The 22,316-nt window shown below is 39.6% G+C and overlaps 1 protein-coding gene across 1 annotated transcript in view; it reads left to right on the top strand.

Annotated features, from left to right (window-relative positions):
* Positions 1 to 862: 862 nt before the first annotated feature.
* Positions 863 to 22,316, top strand: part of aadac (arylacetamide deacetylase) — a 54,033-nt gene continuing 32,579 nt past the window's right edge. Inside the window, exons 1-3 of the mRNA XM_079609399.1 lie at positions 863 to 1,420; positions 14,023 to 14,251; positions 16,115 to 16,184. Of these exons, the coding sequence (XP_079465525.1) occupies positions 1,280 to 1,420; positions 14,023 to 14,251; positions 16,115 to 16,184 (440 nt within the window). The 5' untranslated portion in view covers positions 863 to 1,279. The remainder of the gene's footprint in view (positions 1,421 to 14,022; positions 14,252 to 16,114; positions 16,185 to 22,316) is intronic.

Below are 22,316 nucleotides of genomic sequence, written 5' to 3'. Positions count from 1 at the left end.
ATAAGGAGTTCCACTCTGGTCTACGTCATTAGATCTACGATAGAAAAAAACCAGCCGAAACGTGTTGCAACCCGGAAGTATGATTTTCAGCACAGAAATTCTTTGTTATTCGTTCAAAATAACTTTTCAAACTTTGGCCATTATTAGCATGAGAATCCATCTCTTTAACACTGTAAACAACTCTGAATACATGAAACACCATTGTACCCCCCCTTTAAGCACTGGAATATCATACAAGTTGGGTGTCCACCATATTTACAGTGAAACCATCATATGTAGAAATATAATATTAATCAAATTATGAAATATAATTTATAGTTACTACTGTAAAGATTTATTAAGGGATCTCCTTCAATACTTGCAGAATATTTACTTTTTAAAATAATTTTCTTTCTGTATTTTTTAAATGAACATTTTAATGACAGTATATTTATTGGACAAAAAATATTTTTCTAATGATAAATCAAACCAAAATATCCAAAAATAGTGCAACTTTGCTAAAGTGATTGTTTTGATCATTAACTTCGACATTATTAAAAAACATTATTTAGGCTGCAGTATTTGTATCAGTATCACATTTTTGTATCCATTTTGCCCCGTGCTGGTTTTACCCCGTCTGTCTGTGGGGTAAAAGACACTGAATACACTGTTTTAAACAAACCACTTTTATGTTTTATTTTCACACAAAATCTGTTGCTCCATTATTGTTCAGTAAAAACATGAATCATACAATCATTCTGCAACCAATACACCATGAGAATAGTGAAAAGCACATTTCCAAAAGGCCTTTAGCCCCGTTACCCCATGTGTAATCCTGCGCAGCAGCATATCATCATCACGATGACAACAGCTGCTTTAACACGAGACACACAGCTCGGAGAAATGTCAACACAAAGCATGCAAGAAAAGTGGAGGCATTCAACAGAGAGGGAGGCACACAAACCGTGCGATGACCCACAGAGTTATCTGAGGAATTTGAGAGGAGCTCCAGCTGCGTTTCATTACGATTTAATAAATTCTTTGCGCAGCAGATCTGAGAAGACCAGAGCGCGCTCAAGCGCAAATCTTTCCACATGCACGCGTACAGTATCACGATCAGATGACTCTAACACGTGTTGTCATATCTCGCTGGCTCCAGTCCAAAATTAATCCAGGATTACACTTTAACACAGAGAGAACTCAATGACTAATAAACGCAGCTGACGGAGCTTTCACTTGTCGAGGACTTCTAAAGCAAACAGACTATAAAATAAACGGAAGACACAGGCGAGGTCTAAAAATGAGGTCTAAAGGAGTGTTTGTGCTTGTGTTACTGGGCGCGTTAACCGCGTATTACGTTTATTCACCAATCCCGAATAACATAGAGGAGAGATGGAAACTAATGCTCACTGACTCTTTCTTCAAAACTTTAAGTCACTTGGTAAGTTTGCTTGCATTTGTATTTACAGTGGATTGAGCTGCCTAAACGACTGACAGACATCATTCTGAAGTTTAATGCCAGTTAAACGCATGTGTATTGCGATATTACTGCCATATATTTCGTATCGTGTTGTTATTTTCGGCTGGATTGATCAAAGAGTGCGATTACGCAACTAATCGCAGTTGTAACCTATTTGTTGTTTCAAGCCTTAGATAATTTGTTTGGATTTCACAAGTGTTTGGCACGACACCACCGTGTCTGCTGCTCAGGAGTGTGTGTCAATAGAGTCAGGCAGATTTACAGTTTACAGATTATGTCAATTCTTAATCTGACCATTAAAGTAAGCTTTGTGGCTAATAATAGATGGAAATTATAGCAGGAAATGCCATTTAAATACCTTAATGTGTACGCACCTTAAATAGGGGCAACTGTAACACTATTTACTTGTCTAACTCTGTGTTGTTGCTGCTTTTTTCCAGTCTCAGTTTGTCTTTTGAAATCTACTTACTGTAAATGAGTATCACTGTTGTTACAAGTACTGGCTGAGTTGTAACACTAATAATAATATGGACATCAGTTTACATTTTTAAGTGACATTAATCTTGTTTATACAATTAACTGAAAATTCATGATTTTTTTAAAAACTATTCCCCATCACAGTCTCCAGTTTTCATTTTAAAGGTACAATATGTAAGAATTTTGTATCAAAATATCCAAAAAACACTTGCACAGTGTTATATATTTATTTCAATTGTGTACAATACCCTAAATGTCTCCAAGAATTTGATTAATTCAGAGAAATTCACCATTTTAAATAGTGCCCGTCACTTGTCGCCTGTCTATGACGTAATATCCGCATTATCCCTGGTTTCCGATAGTACTGCCATAGTAACCATGGCGACAGATGTGGACAACTGCATAGCGGCACGCTGTTGTTGTTTCGTTCAAACATTATTTACCATGGCAAGCAGACTTTGGGACAAAAGGAGAACTAAAACGAGGATCAATATCAGCGTGCATGTACTGTATTAGACAGGTGAGCAAATGTACATAAAACACATCAATGTTATAGCTCAACATGATGACATGTTAGAATATGATCAGTATGTTATTCTAATGTTGATCTAGCTTGCTGCTAGTCTCATACAGCCAACAAACTAACACATAACAATAATAACTTTCAACACACTCAAATGAAGTTTAGTATGATAGTGTAGACCAAGTGAAACAGCGCTGTTACCTCAAGTTTAATTTGTTACACAAACTGACCAGTTTGAGCATTAATTCAGCAATTGCGGCTAGTTCTGATATTCCTTTATATCCGCGGGACTCGCGTGTGGCGCTGATATCTGTTTGTCATTAGCAATCGCGACCTGTTTCACACCACAGTCATGTTAAAAAACAATAATGTATTCACTCATCCATAAACATTTATTTCCATAATCATTATTAGATCCATCGGCATGACAACAAGTTCCATGATTCCACTTAGTCACTGCGTCAATAATCTACGCCTTTGTTATTGTATGAGGTCAGCGACCCATAGTGGCGAAAAAGAAATGGCATATATTGTAGATAAACACTTCCATTTAAAAAGGTAAACAAATAGGAAACATTTAAATTGTAAACAATTTTGAAAAAAGTAATATTCTACAAACGCATAAAAACATGGCTAACGACTAAAGGCGGGCGTACACGGTGCGAGTTCGGACACTCGGGAGGTCGTGAGATATTGCACACGTTACGAGTCAGTTAAACTGATAATCGCGTCAAAGCAGCTGGTACACGGCACGACTGTCCTCCTGCACGAATTTTATCCCGAGCTGGCGGTTAAACACAGTCTCTGTGAGAGCTTTCAATGTTTCAGGCAATAGCTTCAGATAGAAAAATGACAGAAATGTGTGTGCAAATGCAGATACTGTGACAGTAGCCATTCCGTTCAACATAAAAACATGAGAGAGAGAGAGAGTGTGTGTGTGTGTGTGTGTGTGTGTGTGTGTGTGTGACAGTGTATGCGCACGCTGTGTGGTTGCTGCCACTGAGGTATAGCCCCATCGATCTAGCCTGTGAGGCGGTTGTGTATGATTTGGCAATAGGGGACAGCCTATACGCTGGTGAAAATCGGGCCGACTCCCCGAATTTTTTAAACATGTTTAAAAATGATCGGGAGGTCGGGGAGGTGCTCATAACGTGCTCGGCTCGTAATTCCTCTCACACGCTGCGAGCCGCGACCATGCGAGCATCACCGATTTGCACTCGATTTCTCCCGAGTGAAAAAATAATCTGCGAGCTCGTAAAACAGCAAAAAATCGCACCGTGTACGCCCGCCTTAACAGGGTCCCCGCGGATCCTTAAAAAGTCTTAAATTTTAAATATCGAATTTAAGACCTTTTAAGGCCTTAAAAAGTCTTAAAGTCTTATTTTTACTTATGAAAAGTCTTATTTTTACCTATGAAAGGTCTTAAAGGGCACCTATTATGACATTTAAAATGTTCCTAATGTTGTTTAGGGAGTCCCCAACAACAGTTTTACATGCATGCAATGACAAAAAACACTTTTGTTTTCGTATAATATGCATTTATTTTTACCTGATTTGCTCACCGACTCCCAAATGAATCGTTCAACGACTCGTTTTTCAAACCCCTCCTCTGCGCGACGCTAATCTGCGGTGATTGGTCAGATGACCCAGCAGTGTTTACAGAGATAATACTTATTTTTAACACGGAGTGCAATGATGCTTTTATCAATTAAATTGTATTATAATAATGATTATAGTCCACTGCTTTATAGTTTGTAGTAAAAAACGAAACATAAGATAAAGAATTTAATGTTATGTTAGCGAGCATAGCCCAGAGTTCATATTGTAAAAGCACAATCAGTCTTTGTTTGCATTAGCCTGATGCATAAACATAACGTTTTTACAAAAAAAAAAAAATGCAGTTACGTTACTACGAGGTATTACTCTATTCTTTAGACAACGCCGAAAACAACGACAAACACTTCACATATCTCAATACAATTGTCATTGAAGACCTAGAAGCTAAACGGTGCTTACACAACAAACAAAATAATTATTAAGCATGCTACATAAAATATAAAAGCAAAAATTATTAATAACACTTACAGGTTGTGATACGGAGGAGGAAGCTGATGCAAATACACTTGGAACTGAACCTTCCTTCAATATCAGCCAGCTCGCGAATCCAAGTTTGATTGCATTTAAAAAGCAATCGTCTTCAAAATGACGCGAACAAAGCACAAGGCTCGGACTATACTTCTGTGGTATAGTGAATTGTAGCCACTTAGTCTTCAAATGCTCCTCCTTGGGCAGATGAAAAAAGTTTGCTTTTGAGCCGCACTTCAGAACACAGCGTCTCGTCGCCATGATATTTTCCCTGGCCTTGGGAGCGCAATAAGTGGGCGTATCGTATTCAAATAACTTGACAAGTTGACGTCATCTAGTCAGAGAAAAAGCTTCGGTCTTCTAACGATTCATAAAAATGACTCAGAGTCGACTCTCACTTTTGAAAGACAATAACTTTATATACGGTGCACTTTCATATTTCAAACTTTGCAGGATGTTTTTGTTCACTTAGATCTATGTTACACACTACATGAAAGGTAAATTTCAAAATTCCATAATAGGTGCCCTTTAAATTTTAGATGACACTTTGACTTAGACGCATCTAAATACTTTCCAAATGAAAACGATCTTATTAGCGTACGTATTATTTTTTATTATTCTATCTTTGTGGATTTGCTTGCTCACGTGACAATTCGCGTCATTTTCGGCAGCGTATTAGCCTGCGTCTGTCTCCTGCACGCGAGAGAGGAGAGGATAAGAGAACGAGTAAATGTCAGTTCAAAAGTAAGTTCATTCTTTGTGCTTAGGATTGTCTATGAACTATGATGATATTGTAATCATTGTTTAAACTACGTACGAGGCACTACGAGTGCGAGCTGACACGTTTGTCTCTCATGCTCCTTTCACTGCGTGATGTGTCAGTGCAGTTATAGATATGTCCCCAAATGAGTATTTGTCTTATATTTCTATCATATTATGTTGTTATATTAGAATATCACGAGCAAGAGTGCCGTTTTCCTGTGCACAATTGCAAATGTGCTATTTATTTTATACAACAGTTAAATTAACAATAAAGTTAACATTGTGTGTTATATTGTCAATATTGTTTGTTTCCCCCTTTATTTCGCCGACGAGAATTTCATAATGAAACTGTAGTCCAACAGACAGCGATGTTTTTTTAAAAACTGAAATCCGCGTTTTGAACGAATCATTTGATTCAATGAACAATCACTTTTTTTGAATGAATCGGCCGTTTGAACAAATCGGTTGAATAAATGACTCCAACAACTCGCTTTTTAAGACAGTGACTTACTGCCACCTACTGGCGGGTTTAGTTTCATATTTAAAGTACCCTTTAATTAAAATGTTAAAATTATAAATCATTTCATATTTAAATATTGAATAGCTTTATTTATGCAATTGCAAATTAAGTGTAAATGTAGTAGGCCTAATGTCAGTTCGGATGGGGTTTCTGTGTCACCTCTGCACTGCAAGGATGGATTTTAATTTAATTATTTAATTTGACAGTGGTACTGTGTTATTCTAATAGAATTTAATTTGAATGTTAGAATTTGACATAAAAGGTGATGCATACCTCTAAATACGTTTAGAAATAATTTCCAAACTGACCACTGCATATAATGTTAAATGTGAATATCTTAGTGAGTCTGCTGTCAACAACAGGCCTAAACCAGCCATCAGTTGGTACCAACCACCAAATCAGTAAAATATCATCTAATTATTATCCACAAAACTTTGAAAATATCGATATATATTTTTGTTAATATTGCCATACCCCTAATGTACGGTATTAATTTTGATTTCTTCAGGTCTTAAAAAGGTCTTAAAAAGCCTTAAATTGGACTTTAAAAAATGTGCAGATACCCTGGACTAAGTAACATGCCACAATATCTTTTTATGCTGCATCCCAATTTGCTGTACTACGCCCAAAAAAATATGTAGGCTACTCTTTTTGATTGTAACTCTAGGTGTTGTCTCCTATCAAAATATTCCTCATTTAATGACTCGCACTTTGGTGGACATCGCCTTTTCATTGAATGCCGTTCGTGTTTGTTACATTTATCAGAGTATGCACACAAACTGGCAGATTACTCCAATCATGCAAACAAAGGAACTTTACCGCTTGAGAGATGCACCTCTTTCATTGGTCAAGCCAAAACTCAAGGTGTGACCTCGTTGGAACTTTAAAAGGCAACACAAAGTTCCCTCTTCAGTCTATGCGCTCGCTGGCTTCTGCTCCTGATTGCTGTTCATGTGAGACCTCATCTGGCCTCGCATCGAGCCATGTGAACCTTCCTCGACCAGAACATAGTCAACTAACTCGTCAAATTTTCCATTGCTTCTTCATTCAACATGGAAGAAATTTATTACAACTTCAGCATCATCGGACAGAACTATGAGGACTTTCTCCACACGACTGTATATCTGCACTTGCAAGTGACGTACGATCAGTGTTGCCAGATAGGAAATGTCCAATTGTCGTACCAGAAGCTCAAAATGATCATATTTTGAAGAAAATTATTGTATATGCGTCAAACATAAAGAAAACAGCTTTTTATATCTATACTAGTGATCGACCGATATTGATTTTTTATAACCGATACCGATTATTTGCATGTTTATGTGCCCGATAACCGATATGCAGAACCGATATTTATTTACTGTTATACTTCTGTTTTTGACACAATTATTACAACACAAATGAACTGAACAAACCATTTTATTTATAACAACAATCACTCCCTCCTTGCATACAAAAAACAACAACTTTATATTTATACACAACTAATTAGAGGGGTCTGAGTCCAAAAAATAAAGTGCACTGTTACTAAGTGTCATTGTTTAAAAATAAAAGCTTTGATGAGGTAAAAAGTAAAGCACAAAAATTATTCTAACATATTGGGGGGAATCTAAATTACCTGAATTTGTTTTTGCATAGCTATTTTAGTAGTGTAACTTAATACTCCCAGTTAAAGGAACACTCCGACTTTTTGGGACTTTGGCCTATTCACCTTATCCCCCAGAGTTAGATAAGTCCATACATACCTTTTTCATCTCCGTGCGTGCTATAAGTCTGTTTGACGCACCCACCGCTAGCCTAGCTTAGCACAAAGACTGGATGTAAATGGTTGCAGCTAGCATACTAATCCAAATAAGTGACAAAATAACGCAAACATTTTCCTATTTACATGTTGTGATTTGTATAGTCACAGAGTGTACAAAAAACAAAGTCACATGAGACACAGACATATTTTAACCGTATAAATACTGGGAACTATATTCTCTGAAGGCGAAGCACTGCTACTTGGGCGGAGTGATAACCGCAGCACCTGAGATGTCACGCTGGTTTTGTTGACAGGAGAAACAATGGCGTGTCTCAGGTGCTGCGGTTATCACTCCGCCCAAGTAGCAGTGCTTTGCCTTCAGAGAATATAGTTCCCAGTATTTATACGGTTAAAATATGTCTGTGTCTCATGTGACTTTATTTTTTTGTACACTCTGTGACTATACAAATAGTCCACACAGTTTAATCCAAAGACGACACTCGTCAGGATTTGACTTCGGTTTTGGGAAGGGAAAAAAACCGACACCCCCCTCCAACCTCTCTGGGAAACACGTATCTGTGTTACAAATGCCCCAGGCACAACGTTTAACCATATTTTTGATAAAACTACGACGGTAATAGCCTGCCGAGACCAAAAATAAGTCTGTGTTAAAGTCAATGGAGCGCTGTGAGAAAGTGTCGGACCGCTGTGGGAGCTCGTTCTTGGCTGTGCTGTGATTGGTCAATCTACATTCTAGGGTGTGGCTTAGCCAAAGGCGAATTAAGCAGAGGGCGGTTATTTTTATTGAACCTAAATTAAACAATATCGCAACATTTCGACAGAAATTATTTGATCTGATTTTACATTTTAATTCAGGGCGATTTACATTTAATTAGAGCAAGATTTGCATTCTTGCCTTGCCTTGTATTTATAAAAATATTTAGACCAAATGAAAATCCCTGTCCCCCTGGCAAATCACACCTTGCGCTCTTCATTCCTCAATAGAATAGTAAAAATAATTAGCGTCATTGCACCTAATTTATTTTCACTAACTGCGAGATATGATGGTCTTTTGGTGTAATTTTGTTGCCCATCGACGTCTACAATATGAAATATAGGTGTAAAGAGGTATGTTGTTAATGGAAGGAGAGGGAAACCGGCGAACATTCAACACTTTAATAAATAAAATAAACAAATACAAAATGAAAGTATAAGCCAGCAGCCCCTCGCGGACGACTACTGGCTACAGAAACAAAACATAACAAACTCAGGCCTGTTCCTCTCTCGATCTCCACAGTCGTCGCTCCTCCTTTTATGCTTCCGCTCCTCCGTGAGAGATACGAGACCGTGGGTCGCGCAGGTGTCGCTCATCAGTAATCACGTCACCGGTCTCGCTCCGCTCTCTCACGTCCCTCGACCTCGTCCTGCTCGCCACAATAGGCTATATTGTTGTCGTCTTTATTTTTAACTTTTGATTGCCTTTTTCTGTTCTAAAAGTTTGTTCTAGTCTGAAACGTTTTTTTTATTTTTATAAACAGATAGCCTACTAACAGATATATATAATAGTTCACTGTTCGGTGAAATAATAGTCTATATGTATGTATCGTTTGTTTAAACCAGGGGTTTTCAAAGTCTAAGACATATTTCGCGTTCGCCCATCTGTGCAAGAGAATTTAACCCTTTAAGCATGCGCGACGTTTCAGATGGCAAGTGTAACATGATACTTGATAGTATTTCATCCTTACTGTTAATTGACATGAACCCCACTTACATTTCAAAATGAGGCAATTGCTGCTGTTTTGCAAAATGTCCCTTTGCGCCACCTGCCTAAAGTGGGCGGAGTCGGCCATCGCCATCTTGGCCTCGCGTCACCGCTCGTCAATCCCGGATAACAGAATATGGGCAAAGAGGCGGAGCTGAGGAGCCTGGCTATCTGAAACCACGCCCACCTAGCACGACGTTATGGAGTTAGCGCAGGCTTGGGAGCTAATGCTAAATGCTAAAACTACTAAAAGCAACGAAATTGTCAGACATCCAGTAGTGCATGTTCACAGAGGAAAACCACTGAAATACAGCGCTGGTTCTCTCGAACGACACTCGACGACAACGGCGGAATCCAAAGGCGTGGGCGAAGTAATGGGTGTAGTAATGGGTGTATTAAATTATATGAAATAAACCCGAATAAAAGCACAAACACGGCAGAGATGGCAAGTTCAGCAGCTGGAATTTGCTGAGGTGAAGTGACGGCTAACCGGCTAGCATTGACATGATTGGGAATCCACATGTCACTCAAAAGTGGACACACACTTAATTTTCTAGAACTTTCAATATTAATCAACTAAACGGGTGAGTTATAAAAAAATTCACCCCCCTCACAGTTGTTATGAAGGGCAAAATTAGCTGTATAGACCAAAACCACATAGAGAACCAGGCTGTAAACATGTTTTTGTCTGCTGTAAAGTTGGGCATTTTAACATGGGGGAGATACTGACCTGACTCACTTCTGCAGCCAGCATTAAGCGGCCAGTCGATGAATTGCTGTTTAATTCACTTCCGTGTTGGTTTCAAGAGAGAGACAGGGAGGTTGCCGCTTGCTACCAACTGTATGTGTGTGGGCACGTAGTCTTTCTTTATGAAGTGACATCGCCAACTGTTACGTCCCTATTTAGCCTAGGTTTGAAGGAACATGTAACAGAATAAAATGGTTTGATGTGTGGAGGCAGTAAGGTTCAATCCCCAACCCCAGTACTTTAACAATAAAACCAAAGTCACAGCTTATTCGTCCACCTGACCGCCTGTGTGACCACAAACGGCTTGTTCGTCCACGGCCAATCTAAGTGACAGCCTGTGGCCCTGCACACTGACCACAAACAGCCTAATCATCCCCCTGACCTCCTGTGTGACCACAAATGGCCTATGTGTCCCATCAGCAGAACTATGCATCATTAGACTTAATATGGCATGTCCATGAACAGCTTATAGGGACCCTGTCAAATAAGTTACAGTTGGGCACGGGAAGGGTCAATGCATTAATAGGTCATAATTCATAATTATAATGATATTATTAAGGAAAAGCTATGGGTCAATGCACAGGAAACACCATATAACAAGTTCATGTACATTTCAGCTTAAAAAAATTATGGATATCCATACAAATGCATTGTCTACGGCAAGCCTATCTGGATCAAGTTAAATAAGCTATAGTTGGTATGTGTTGGTGAAATAGATGAGACAGACAAAACCATAATTTAAAATGTTTAATTTTTGAACCATGATTTAACAACATTTATTTACCGTGATTTATAAAAGTACAAAACGAACAGAACACAGAAAAGTAAAACAGATGATATTTAAAAATACAATATATAAAACGACATAATAAATATAAAACTGACATAAAATATCTGAACTATATACATTTATACATTAACATAAACTATTTACAAATAAAGCAGGTCGCTGAGGTCTACGGTGCACAGGTCTGTGCTTTCCTGCAGAACTTGGCAAATGAAAAAAGGAAAAGGGAAACAAAGAAAACCAATTAAACAAAAAAAAAATGAATAACACAACAACAAAACTTGGTTTCATGCATGTACACTTATCACCTATTACTTACCTTGTGGACCTGAAGACACCTGTTCATCCTCGCTTATTTGCTTGAATAAATCATCTAGGAAGAACAAGAAAAAGTATTTTTTTTTTTTAAATGAATGTCCTGTTCATGGAAAAAACAATACAGTACAAGTTTAAACAAGTGTTCACCTGATACCTATCAAGGCTTTGCACTTCCGGCTGAGGCTTACTGCTCTCCATAAGAAGGGCTACAATAAAAAAAGGTTATTAATGTATTGTTCTTGTATAAACAATATAGCATAATTACATGTTGATCACTTACCAAGAAAGCTTGGAGCCCCTTCCATATCAAACTCCTCTACAATAAACACACAGGCACACACAAAATAGTTTGTTCAACATCTTGTAAAAAATCTGTTATATTCCCATTGCAAAAAATCTGTTATATTCCCATTGCAAAAAATCATTCAAAACCTACCCAGCACCCATCTGAAGGCACTCTTCTGGAATGGCCAGGGGGCTCTCAACAGGGACATCCAGAGCCGACAGGACTGGAGGGTCAAGTTGTTGCCTGTCCCTAAGTGTTTGTATCTGTTCCTCTGCTACCTTTGTCTCTAACTCCTTGGTCAACAACTTGACCAATTTTCCCTGAAGAGAGAGTTTTATTCAAAAAAATTTTTTAAATGAATTCACAAAAACAAGTATGCTAGTTTGAGACTATACTTACTGTCAGCTCTGGATGGCCCGATTTAAAATGGCGCTCCACATTTTCATATGTTATCCCACACCTTGTGTTCCGGAGCTTTATGCGGCCCCTTGCCAGTCGCAACAAAACTTTTCGCTCCTCCCCATCCTCAATGTGATGCTGCGACCCGGAGGTGATGCCTTAAGTAACACCTATGAAAATGAATGGGATAAGTTGCATGTGTCAGGGCCCCCTGTTCGGCCCCCGGGGGTCCCACGGGCCCCAAACACTGCGTGTCGGTAGTCCTCGGGCCCCCAAACTACATATTAGGAGGACGAGTCACTAGAACTCAGGGATCATTTTTTTGCAACCCTTGTTCAAGTTTCTCTCACAGGCCTCTTGCACTCATTGTGAACTCATAGACTGACATACCCTCTTGAAAGGTCAAACTGAAAACACACTTGGAACCGATCTAGAACCCTGCTACCCGGGATCTAGAACCGGCGGCCCCTGGACTACCACCGTGTCGAACTTGGGGTTGCTGCGACCTTTTGGCCCCTGTTTATGTGACGTCACACGTGCAACTTATTCAATGCCAATTGGTTGGTGGCCAATTAGCGTGAGAAAAGGTCAGAGGGACACGGAACTCTAGAACCCGCCCCCGGGGTCCGTGACGAGACGCGTGTGTCAGTTTCGGACCTTTCTGTCCACCCTTCACCGAGCACATGGCCCAATTAATGGTGGCTCTCTTGCACACATAGACAGGCGCTTCCAGGTCAAGGGGGTCTTTTTTGGCCAAACAAGCAACTTTGGGCACGTAACTCTAGGACCCGTCCCGGGGGCCCGTGGCGGGACGTGTGTGTCAATTTCGTGGACGATGAGGAAGACTATGGTGAAGTTTAGGTGGTCAGGGGGCACAATAGGCACTTTGTGGCAATGAAGGAGAAAATAGGTGGTTAGGGGTCATAATAGGCTCTTCCTGGTACTGAGGAGGAGTATGGTGAAGAGTTGGCGGACCCCAAAAGCACTTGGTGGACCTCCACGTAGTGCGCTGGAACCCCCAGAGGCGTCCACAGAGAGCCTATGTTATTATAAGGTAATTTTGGCTACTTTATATGCGATTTTAGAAAACGTCTACAGCACCACTGAAATAGCAGCTCGTGTCGTCCATTTCGAGCGCGCGGACCTCCGAGTGCCTAGGCTGACAATGGCAACTTACATGAATGGTAAAATTCCCACGAACAGCCTAGGTTCCCTTACCCAAAGAATTGACAAAAATAAATAAATAAGAGGGATCAAACAATAACACGAATATATTATAACAAATAGTAACTTACAAAATAAAAAGAAAGTCTTGTCGTAGGCACCAATTACCACAAGAGTGTTAACAAAATAACACTTAAAGGTGCTGTATGGAGTTTTCAGCGGCATCTATCGGTGAGGTTTCAGATTGCAACCAATACGTTTACAAGCGAGTGCTTGTGCGCGTGCTTTCTTTAGTTTTTTATTATTATGTGGAGTTTGTGTTGGAGTCTGTTGTGCTAGTCGTTTCCTAGTATTAGCAGACTCCCATGTCATAAAGTTGCAGTGTCGTTGCTGTTGAGTGCAGTGAGTAGACGAGGCGAGACGCTCGGGAGCGCGCATGCAGGTCTCAGTCACGTCACTGGATTTCGCGGCAGATCCGACCCGGAGACTTCACATAGAAATAGGAATACTTGCTTTCAGAGGTAATAGCAAAACCCGCCAAGTGGATCATTTTATTGTGAGATTACAACCCCTTCACACACAGGTAATAAAAAATTGATTCATTTTAGTAGAAAAACTCCATACAGCACCTTTAAGAGGAATTCAATCAACCAAATGTAAATAAAACATTTAACAAAACTCCTGGGTTGAGAAATGAAACCTCACGATCCACCCCCATTGAGATTTGACTCAAACTCTGCATCAAAGACTTCTGTGAACATGCTGGAGTAACATTATTTAACATTAAGGGGCTTAACAAAGGGCTGTTGTGCATTGAACCAAAGGTTTAGGTTGTTCTCGCTATTAGTGAGATGATCTCAGCTGATCAACCATGCGTCTGACTTACACAAAACCTTTGTGGGAAAATACAGCCATGCATCATGTGGCAAGCTTTAAATAACCCAAACACTGCCGTTTCAATGCATTTTTTTTTTTTCTGTCTTCACAGGCAGAACTTAGTGAGCAGGTGGGACTTCTGGACTTTTGGAGAGTTATGATGTTCATCACCTTTGCAGAGCGAGTAGTAACTGTGTCAGATGAGAGGGTGCAAGTGGCAGAGGAGATTTTTGATGGTGTAGAGGTGATTGTGTATCAGCCTACCCAGCAAGAAGAAACTGGAGAGCTGAGAAGAGCCATCATTTACCTGCATGGAGGTGGATGGTGTCTTGGCAGCTCCCGTGAGTATTATTAACCACACACTCCTGTATAACGCAATGTTCTAGCTTTCATATCTTAAGAGTAAGGTAAATGTATTTCTATTCAAGTCATTTAAGTACTCAGGGATTTAAGTTCTCCTGTTGCTGCGACCGATTTCTTGGATTGTATAAGATCAGCGCAGATCAGGGTTAGAAATCAACGGGGTCTTGGGGCAAAAATTCCAATGCCTCCTAAATTCAAGATGCAAAAAAATTATGACTGTCGAGACTGGAGTGAAATGTGAAAATATGATCTAAATGTTAATGCTGCAATTAACACTTTTCATATGTTGCATCAAAGAAGGTATGCTCACCACGCTCACTGACTGAATTCTGCTCTCTCGCAAATTCTATTATTTTAATCAACAAAGTCCGGTATGATGTACATGATTCATTTTGCAGTGTAGACAGCTTCAGGGTGTCACGTAAAACTCTCACGACAAGGAATACTTAAAGTAGACAGGCTTTAATATCAAAAACACCAGATAAACGCAGGGGAAAACCCTTATACACATTGACGAGAACAGACGAAGACTGAGGCTACGTTTACATGTGGACGGCTATTTTCATAAACGGACATTTCACCCCTCTACGTTTTCAAAAATAACATTGTGTATACCTGTCAGTTTTCAGAAAAGTGTTCGTTTACACGAACCCGTGTATATGCCGTCTAGAGCATGCCAAACCTGTAGGTGGCAGTGTCACGAGAAGCTCAAGCCCACGTTAGCCAATCAGATTCCCAAAATAGTCACATACTGTGATGTCGGCGGCCTAAAACTCAGTTTTACTCAAGTTTACATGCAAACTAAGTTTCTAGAGATTCTAGAAAGAATCGTTTTCAGAGGCGAATTAATTGCGTGTAAATGAAGGGAAATGTCTCCGTTTTTCTAAATAAACATGTATGTGTAAACGGGGGCCTGAGGGAGAACACAGGGAATAAATACGTGGAGCTAACAAAGAAGCTTGATAAAAATAATTAATGAACACAGGTGGAGACAAATTAACAACAGGGGAACTAGGGCAGAACTAGGGGGCTGTTTATATGACACTGTTTTCAAATGTACACACATTTTCAACTAAAACATTGTAAGCGTTTTTGCCGCTCGTTAACATGACAACAGTGTTGTGGGTGCCTAAAAATGCAAACCTTTGAAAAATGGTTTCAAAGTCCATGTTTTTTAAAACGGTCTCCATGTAAACAACAACAACGCGAAACGCTAAAGACGATGGTTGTTTTTTAGTTGTTTTAGTGGATCTGTGTGAATGGGGACCGTTTTGACAATGGTGTCGTGTGTACGCATTTTTAAGCATATCGTTGTCGTGTAAACCTACCCTAAAAGCACAATGAAAACACAGGAAAGACCAGACATGTTAGACTGGGATTAGAACAGGAGTTTCTGTGCGTGTGCAGAACTGAAGTCACTAAATGCTTCAGTAATGAGAACGTTCTTCTCTCTTCATTATACAATTTATTTCCAGTTTGAATGACTTTTGTTTTTCAAGCTGCTAAGATAACTAATGTGAAATCTTGCTTTTGTAATGCTTGAAAACAAACTATATGTTGATTATTTGTATAACTAAGAAAGTGTCAAATATTGCAATATCAGTTTTATTTCATAGATTAAAAAACACTTCACAACTGTACAACCTGTAGATAAGCTGTTCTAAAACATCTTCTATTAAAATGCTGTTGGTCTCAAATATTAAAATAAAGTGATGGATAAAGGAATATGACATAGTCTGGAAAAGGTTAACATCCAGAAGATATTTGCTTTAATCCCTGAGTACTTCTTCATGGGCTAAATTAAATAAAAGTCAAAAAGATTTGTTTCTTTCTCACCATAGGTATGGGCCCATATGATCTCCTAGCCAGGCACATGGTTACAGAACTCAACGCAGTTATTGTATCTGTTGAGTAAGTATGTAATGTTGTTTATTACAGCCACAAAATCGTCAACTCAATACATATTATCTGTAACCCGGTTTGTAATAAAATAGTAATATTTCGTAATAGAATTCCCTTTCATTTTAAGCAGATCCTTTTAGTAGCTTTATCTGAATTAATACTACACATACACATACTGTAAATATGCAAAAAATGTGATGGGCAACAAATGGTTATTTTTAGCAACATCAGTTGAATCCATCATATATTCTTTTCAAAAGTGATGGGAAGCCTGATACTTTTCCGCAAGCTGGTTCTTTCGGATCGGATAACTTATATTTCCGATACCTATAATTTGTTATACTTTATGCTTTTCAGCAAAAGACATCAGTAACATACATTTTGCCCTCTTTCTGAAACCCTCCGCAGACAATGCTCAGCATTTCAGACATGTCCTCAAGATTTTTCTTGGGAGGAAGGTTAAAAAGGCTGGTACTTCTCTTGCTATAGTCCATAGAGGCGTGGGTATCTTCTACTATTGGTAGATATCAGCTTAGAGAGTGGCACCACTATAGTCTATCAGTGTTTCTCAACTAGTGGGTCGATGTTTTCAACCAAAACATAACATGAATCCCTATGTATAGAATTTGAGATTGTGCAAGTCCAATCCACCTGATTCATTTTTACTATTTGTAAAGTTACCTTCTTGACGCTTTCACTTTCAAATAAACCTTGAGATCACTTTATGATTTTTTTTTCCAGCATCCAACAGGTGGAGGAAGTGGTTACAAACAATCGATTGGCTTTTTTATATACATTTGGTGCAAATACATATGTAAAAAACATTTCAACTGCAGGTATAGGCCTAACTGTTTTCAAAAATACAATAGTACCCCTTCTGATTTATTATAATACGAGGTAGATGCTAAAACTTCAATATGTTTACAATATATTGTCATGATCACCAGATGAAGTGCCCTGTTTGTCCAGTAGAGGGCACTCTACCACAGATTATTGCCACTCAGTATTGGACCTAATTTCCCATCATCCTCTGCCCAGTGTCATTATCACTGATTGTCTACAGCTGTTTCTCATTAGTTTGTTAGCTCTGTATATAAAAGCCTGATCCACTCACTCACTTTTTTTTTGCTATGTCTTTTAGGCTGCAATGCTGAGCCTTTGAATCTTGTTTCTCCCATATCCTGGGTTTTGGTTCGTTTGCATGTTCTCTGGATTTTACCTGTTTTTTTTGTCTGTGCCCATTATCTGTATTTTGACCTTCGACTGGCTTTTTGGTAGTGATGGCAAAATGAGGCTATCTGAACCACTGATACTTCGCAGCCCATTGCTTCACCAAAAGGTAGTGGTGGGCAGATCGAGGCTTCGAATCAATCCGACACCCGTCTCAACGGTGACACCTAGTGGTCACTTGCAGGTGTTGATCTGAAACAACCTTGACGAGCCATTAAAATGTTTGTTGTTCTTTTATTATCGTACTTTTCTAATATGTGAATCTTGTAACCTATAGGCTCCTCACTGTGCATAATGTTATTTTGGTCCTGCAAAATGAATATTAATGAAATAAATCAAGCCACAATGTCTCACTTTTTTAGATATTTTTATTCAAAAAATATTAATTTCTCTGCTGTGGAAGGACTTAGCCTACTTCTTTTTTTACAGATAATTTCTCCAGCCTTTGAAAAAATCCTCTCACAAGGGACACTTGTTGCTGGCATGCAAATATATTTTTTAGCTAGGACATACAAATGAGGAAAGATTACTGCTCTCTCTTTCCAGTAAGTTAATGGATCATGAGTTCTGGGCAAATACGCATCGTTGATGTATTTTTCACTTCCACTGTGGCATCAGCTGTAGCATTGTGTATCATCTGGGTTTGATGGATACGAGTATCAAAAAGTTCCCATAAACTGTCCTGTGTTTCTACTGGTGGTGATGGTGATGATGATGATGGGTCTGATGTTGACATTTCTGGCTCTGAATAAAAATGAAAACAGCAATTAGTAACAAATGCTAAACTGACGGCACATATGAAGTATATATTACATGAATCAGATTACATAACATAACACAGATTGAAACTGCTCACCAGGATTTGTGTTTGAACGCATCAGTGAAGCACACTCCAGTGTCATGTGCTTTTCAGCGTCCTGGGCTTTGGCAGCATTTCCAAATGCCATATTTTTTAACCTTGGGTCCAGCAGTGTAGCCAAAACTATCATAACCTCCACATCTGGACTGCAGACCTTCTTGCAGATGTGAGCCTATGAGCCAAAACAGGAGGAAAAAAAGATATAATAATGACAATAATATGACAGTTATGGCCAATTACATGTGTAGTATGGTCATTGTGGCCTACCTAATTGTACAGTTGATTCCTGCGTTGCATTTCCTTTTTTCTGTGCAAGCTTGTGCTGCAACATCCCTTACAGTGGTATTAGCTTTGAAGCAGACACTCTCTTTTCCTCTGACATCTCTGTTGTTGCGAGTTTGAATGGTTGCAGTAGTGACAATGATTGTTGAATAATGTCATACTCAAGACTTGTCAGGGGAGCAGTATCATTGTTTAAGTTGGAAAGTGCAGCAGCCACTGGCTCACGTTGGTCATACAAGCATTGTCGAATGTGCAGTTCCATCTTGTCTCAACCTCCTGTATCAGTTTCAGAGTTGGTCTTCCCATCAAGCCCTGCATCTCCACAAGCTTGTCCTTTGCTTTGCAGCTGGATCTGAACAACCCCACTATCTTTCTGGCCTTCTGGCGTATTTCATTGAGGACTGGGAATTCATCTAGGGCAGTGGTTCTCAAACTTTTTACACCAAGTACCACCTCAGAAAATAAGTAACACCATAATGACCAATATTAAAATACAGTAAAATAGTAGGCCTAACTATTCAGCTACATTTATGCACAGCTCAAAAACCAGGCAGTTTTATTTATAATAAGAATATTTATTGTCAGCCACTTTAAACATATTGTTGCAACACAGTTTTAACATCAACACTGCACTGTGTGCTGCCTACATACAGGTAGTTTTTTAATTATTAAATTAAAATGCATTGCACCTAAAAGTGAAATAATAAACTAACAGATTAAGTGAAAATGTATTGTACTTAAAAGTGAAATAAAAAGTGTACAGATTAAATGAAAATGTATTGTACTTAAAACAAGTACATGTTGTTTAAAACTACGTCAATTTTTGTTTCAAAACATGAGCTTAATGTGATGGGTGCGCATGCCTCTGTGAACACAGTCCTGAGATGTCTGGGTCAATGGAGGTCAGCTCAGGTTTGGCTCAGCATCCACCCTGCTTCTGTACTTTGTTTTTATGACAACTAGTGAAGAGAATCCTTTCTCGCAAAGATACGTGGTCACAAAAGGAAGCAGAAAACGCACTGCCTTGTCAGAAAGCACAGGGTATTCACTGTGCTGCTTTATCCAAGTCCAGCAGTGTCTGTGTTCTGAAAGCTGCCTTCAATGTTTCGTCACAAGACAACTCTATTAAACTCTCCTGCTCACCAACAGTTAAGTCCTGTGAAGCCATCTGAGAGGTGTCGATGCTGAAAGGGTTTCTCATCCAGCGGCTAGCTTCAGCTTCAGGCATCACTGGGAAATAATCAAGGAACTGTTGTCTGAGTGACACGAGGTGTGCAGTGATGTTCTCCCTGAGTCTTCCATCAAGCGTCAGGTCATTGTCAGACAGAAAACTTTCCAAAGCAGGGAAAGCTGAAACATCACCTGTCTTGATTTTTATTTCAAATAATTCCAACTTCTTAAGCAGTGCATTGATTTTGTCCTGCACATTAAAAACATTGATGGAGAGTCCCTGTAGTCCCAAATTCAGTTAGTTTAAACGTGAAAAAATGTCAGACAAATATGCCAGCTGACTGAGCCACACAGTATCCTCGAAAATGTCTGACAAGGGGAAACTTGTGTCCTGTAAGAACATATGGACCTCTTTATGCAATTCAAAAAGCCTCGAAAGCACCTTTCCTCTTGAAAGCCACCGCACTTCAGTATGAAGCAAGAGTTGGACATGCTCGCTGCCCATTTCCTCACAGAGTACACAAAATAAACGAGAATTCATCAGCCTGGCCTTAATGAAGTTCACAGTTTTCACAGCAGAGTCCAGCACGGACTTCAGGTCACCAGGCATCTTCTTCACTGCTAGCGCCTCACGATGGATGCTGCAGTGAGTCCAGCGCATCTCAGGTGCTACCTCTCGGATGCGAGCTGCTACTCCACTGTGACGACCTGTCATAGCCCTCGCGCCGTCAGTACACACTCCCACACACTTTTTCCAGTCCAGTCCGTTCTCTTGGATAAACGCGTCCAGTACCTGGAATATGTGCTCTGCTGTAGTTCTGGTCCCAAGTGACTGGCAGAACATAAAGTCCTCCTGAGCTGAACCATCCTTTTCATATCTCACATAAACCAATAAATTGGCCAAATCTGCGACATCCGTAGTCTTGTCAAGCTGGATGGCAAAATATTGACTGCTTTGAATGCGCTCAATCAGTCTTTTTAACATCGTCAGCCATGTCTTTTATTCTCCGTGACACCGTGTCATTTGAAAGCGGCACCAAGTTTAACTCTTTTGCAGCTTTCTCTCCACACATAATGCGCGTCATTTCTTTTGCTAAAGGTAGACACAGTTGTTCCCCTATTGTGTACGGCTTACCAGCTTTGGCGATCCGGAGGCTGGCACGATATGAAGCTTCCTGTGCTTTGAGTATAGGTGTACCACAGGATTGAATGATGGATTTTGACTGCTTCAGTTCATCACATTTTCGCAAAAAAAAATCCACTGGTTTGTCCTTAAGCTCCGTGTGTTTAGTTAACGTTACAAGATGCCGTTTGATATGCGATGGTTTCATGCATTCATTGCTAAGAACTTTGCCGCATACCACACACTGTGGCCTGGGCTCTTCCTCTCTTCCGCTCCAAATAAATCCAAACTTGATATAATTCGTGTCGTATTTTCTCACTGTTTTGTAGCGTTTGCTGCTGCTGCCTTCACCGGAGTTGTCACTGTTGTTAACGTAAGCACTTGTGCTCGGTTCACTCTCATTCTCTTCAGTTCTTGTACTTGAAACATTCTCCTCCTGATCCAAACTTTTCTTGCCAGATTGAAGCCACAATAACAGTTTTGAACTTTTCATAGTTTAAAGTTTAATCCACCTAACATTAATTTATATTTAACCTGTTCACAAAAAAAGAGCGTGTTTCAAGGCGACCGTTATATATATTCGTTTCCATGGTGAAGCGTGTCATGCGAACACAAACACTCAATGACTGATTATCTGCTTTTATTTTTTTATTACAAATAATCACAAATTTGTTAGCTATAGCATTGATATGATGATATTTATGATGATTACATTAGTTTATTTTATTTTTTAAATAAGAATTTAGCAGTTGATCACGTTCTACTCATCGAAATTTAGTACCTCTGCGTACCACTAGAGAGAGCCCGCGTACCAATAGTAGTACGCGTACCACACTTTGAGAACCGCTGATCTAGGGCCTTTGTCACAATCAAATTTAAATTATGAGCAAAACATGGGACACGGCGAAGGTGGAGTAAATTGGTGCTTAGGATCATGTTGGATGCGTTGTCAGTCACCATGCACTGAACTTTGGAGGTTATTCCCCACTCAGCCATTAGCAAGGGATGAGCCATTACCATGAGATGCTGGGCTGTGTGGGTTTGGTAAAACCTCCTTACACCCAGTACAACAGTTGCCATTTTTGCCTCTGGTGTTATGTAATGGCAAGTCACACCAAGATATCCGTCCATATTAATGGAGGACCACATGTCAGCCGTAAGGCTAACAAATTCGGCCTTTTGTAGGTCCTCCATTGTCTTCTCCTTGGCTTTGTCGTACCTTTCGCTGACCATTGCTTTAAGCACCTTCCGGGATGGGAGGAGCTTGGATCAAGATTTTTCACAAAGGCCCTGAATTCCTCATCCTCCACGATGGTGAAGGCCTGCAGATCCTTCACCACCATGTTTTGAAGAGCCTCATCCAATTCCCTCTGTCTGCCTTTTAAAAGAGAAGATAAAACATACTTTCAGACAAATACATTGAAAAAATACAGCTTCAAATAGTGCACAGCTAAAGTAGCATACTGGTTCATTATTT

Source organism: Phoxinus phoxinus (assembly GCF_949152265.1).
Source record: "Phoxinus phoxinus genome assembly, chromosome: 4".
NCBI lineage: Eukaryota > Metazoa > Chordata > Actinopteri > Cypriniformes > Leuciscidae > Phoxinus > Phoxinus phoxinus.
Note: the sequence above shows the minus strand (reverse complement) of the source record. Positions and strands in the feature narration are given on the sequence as shown.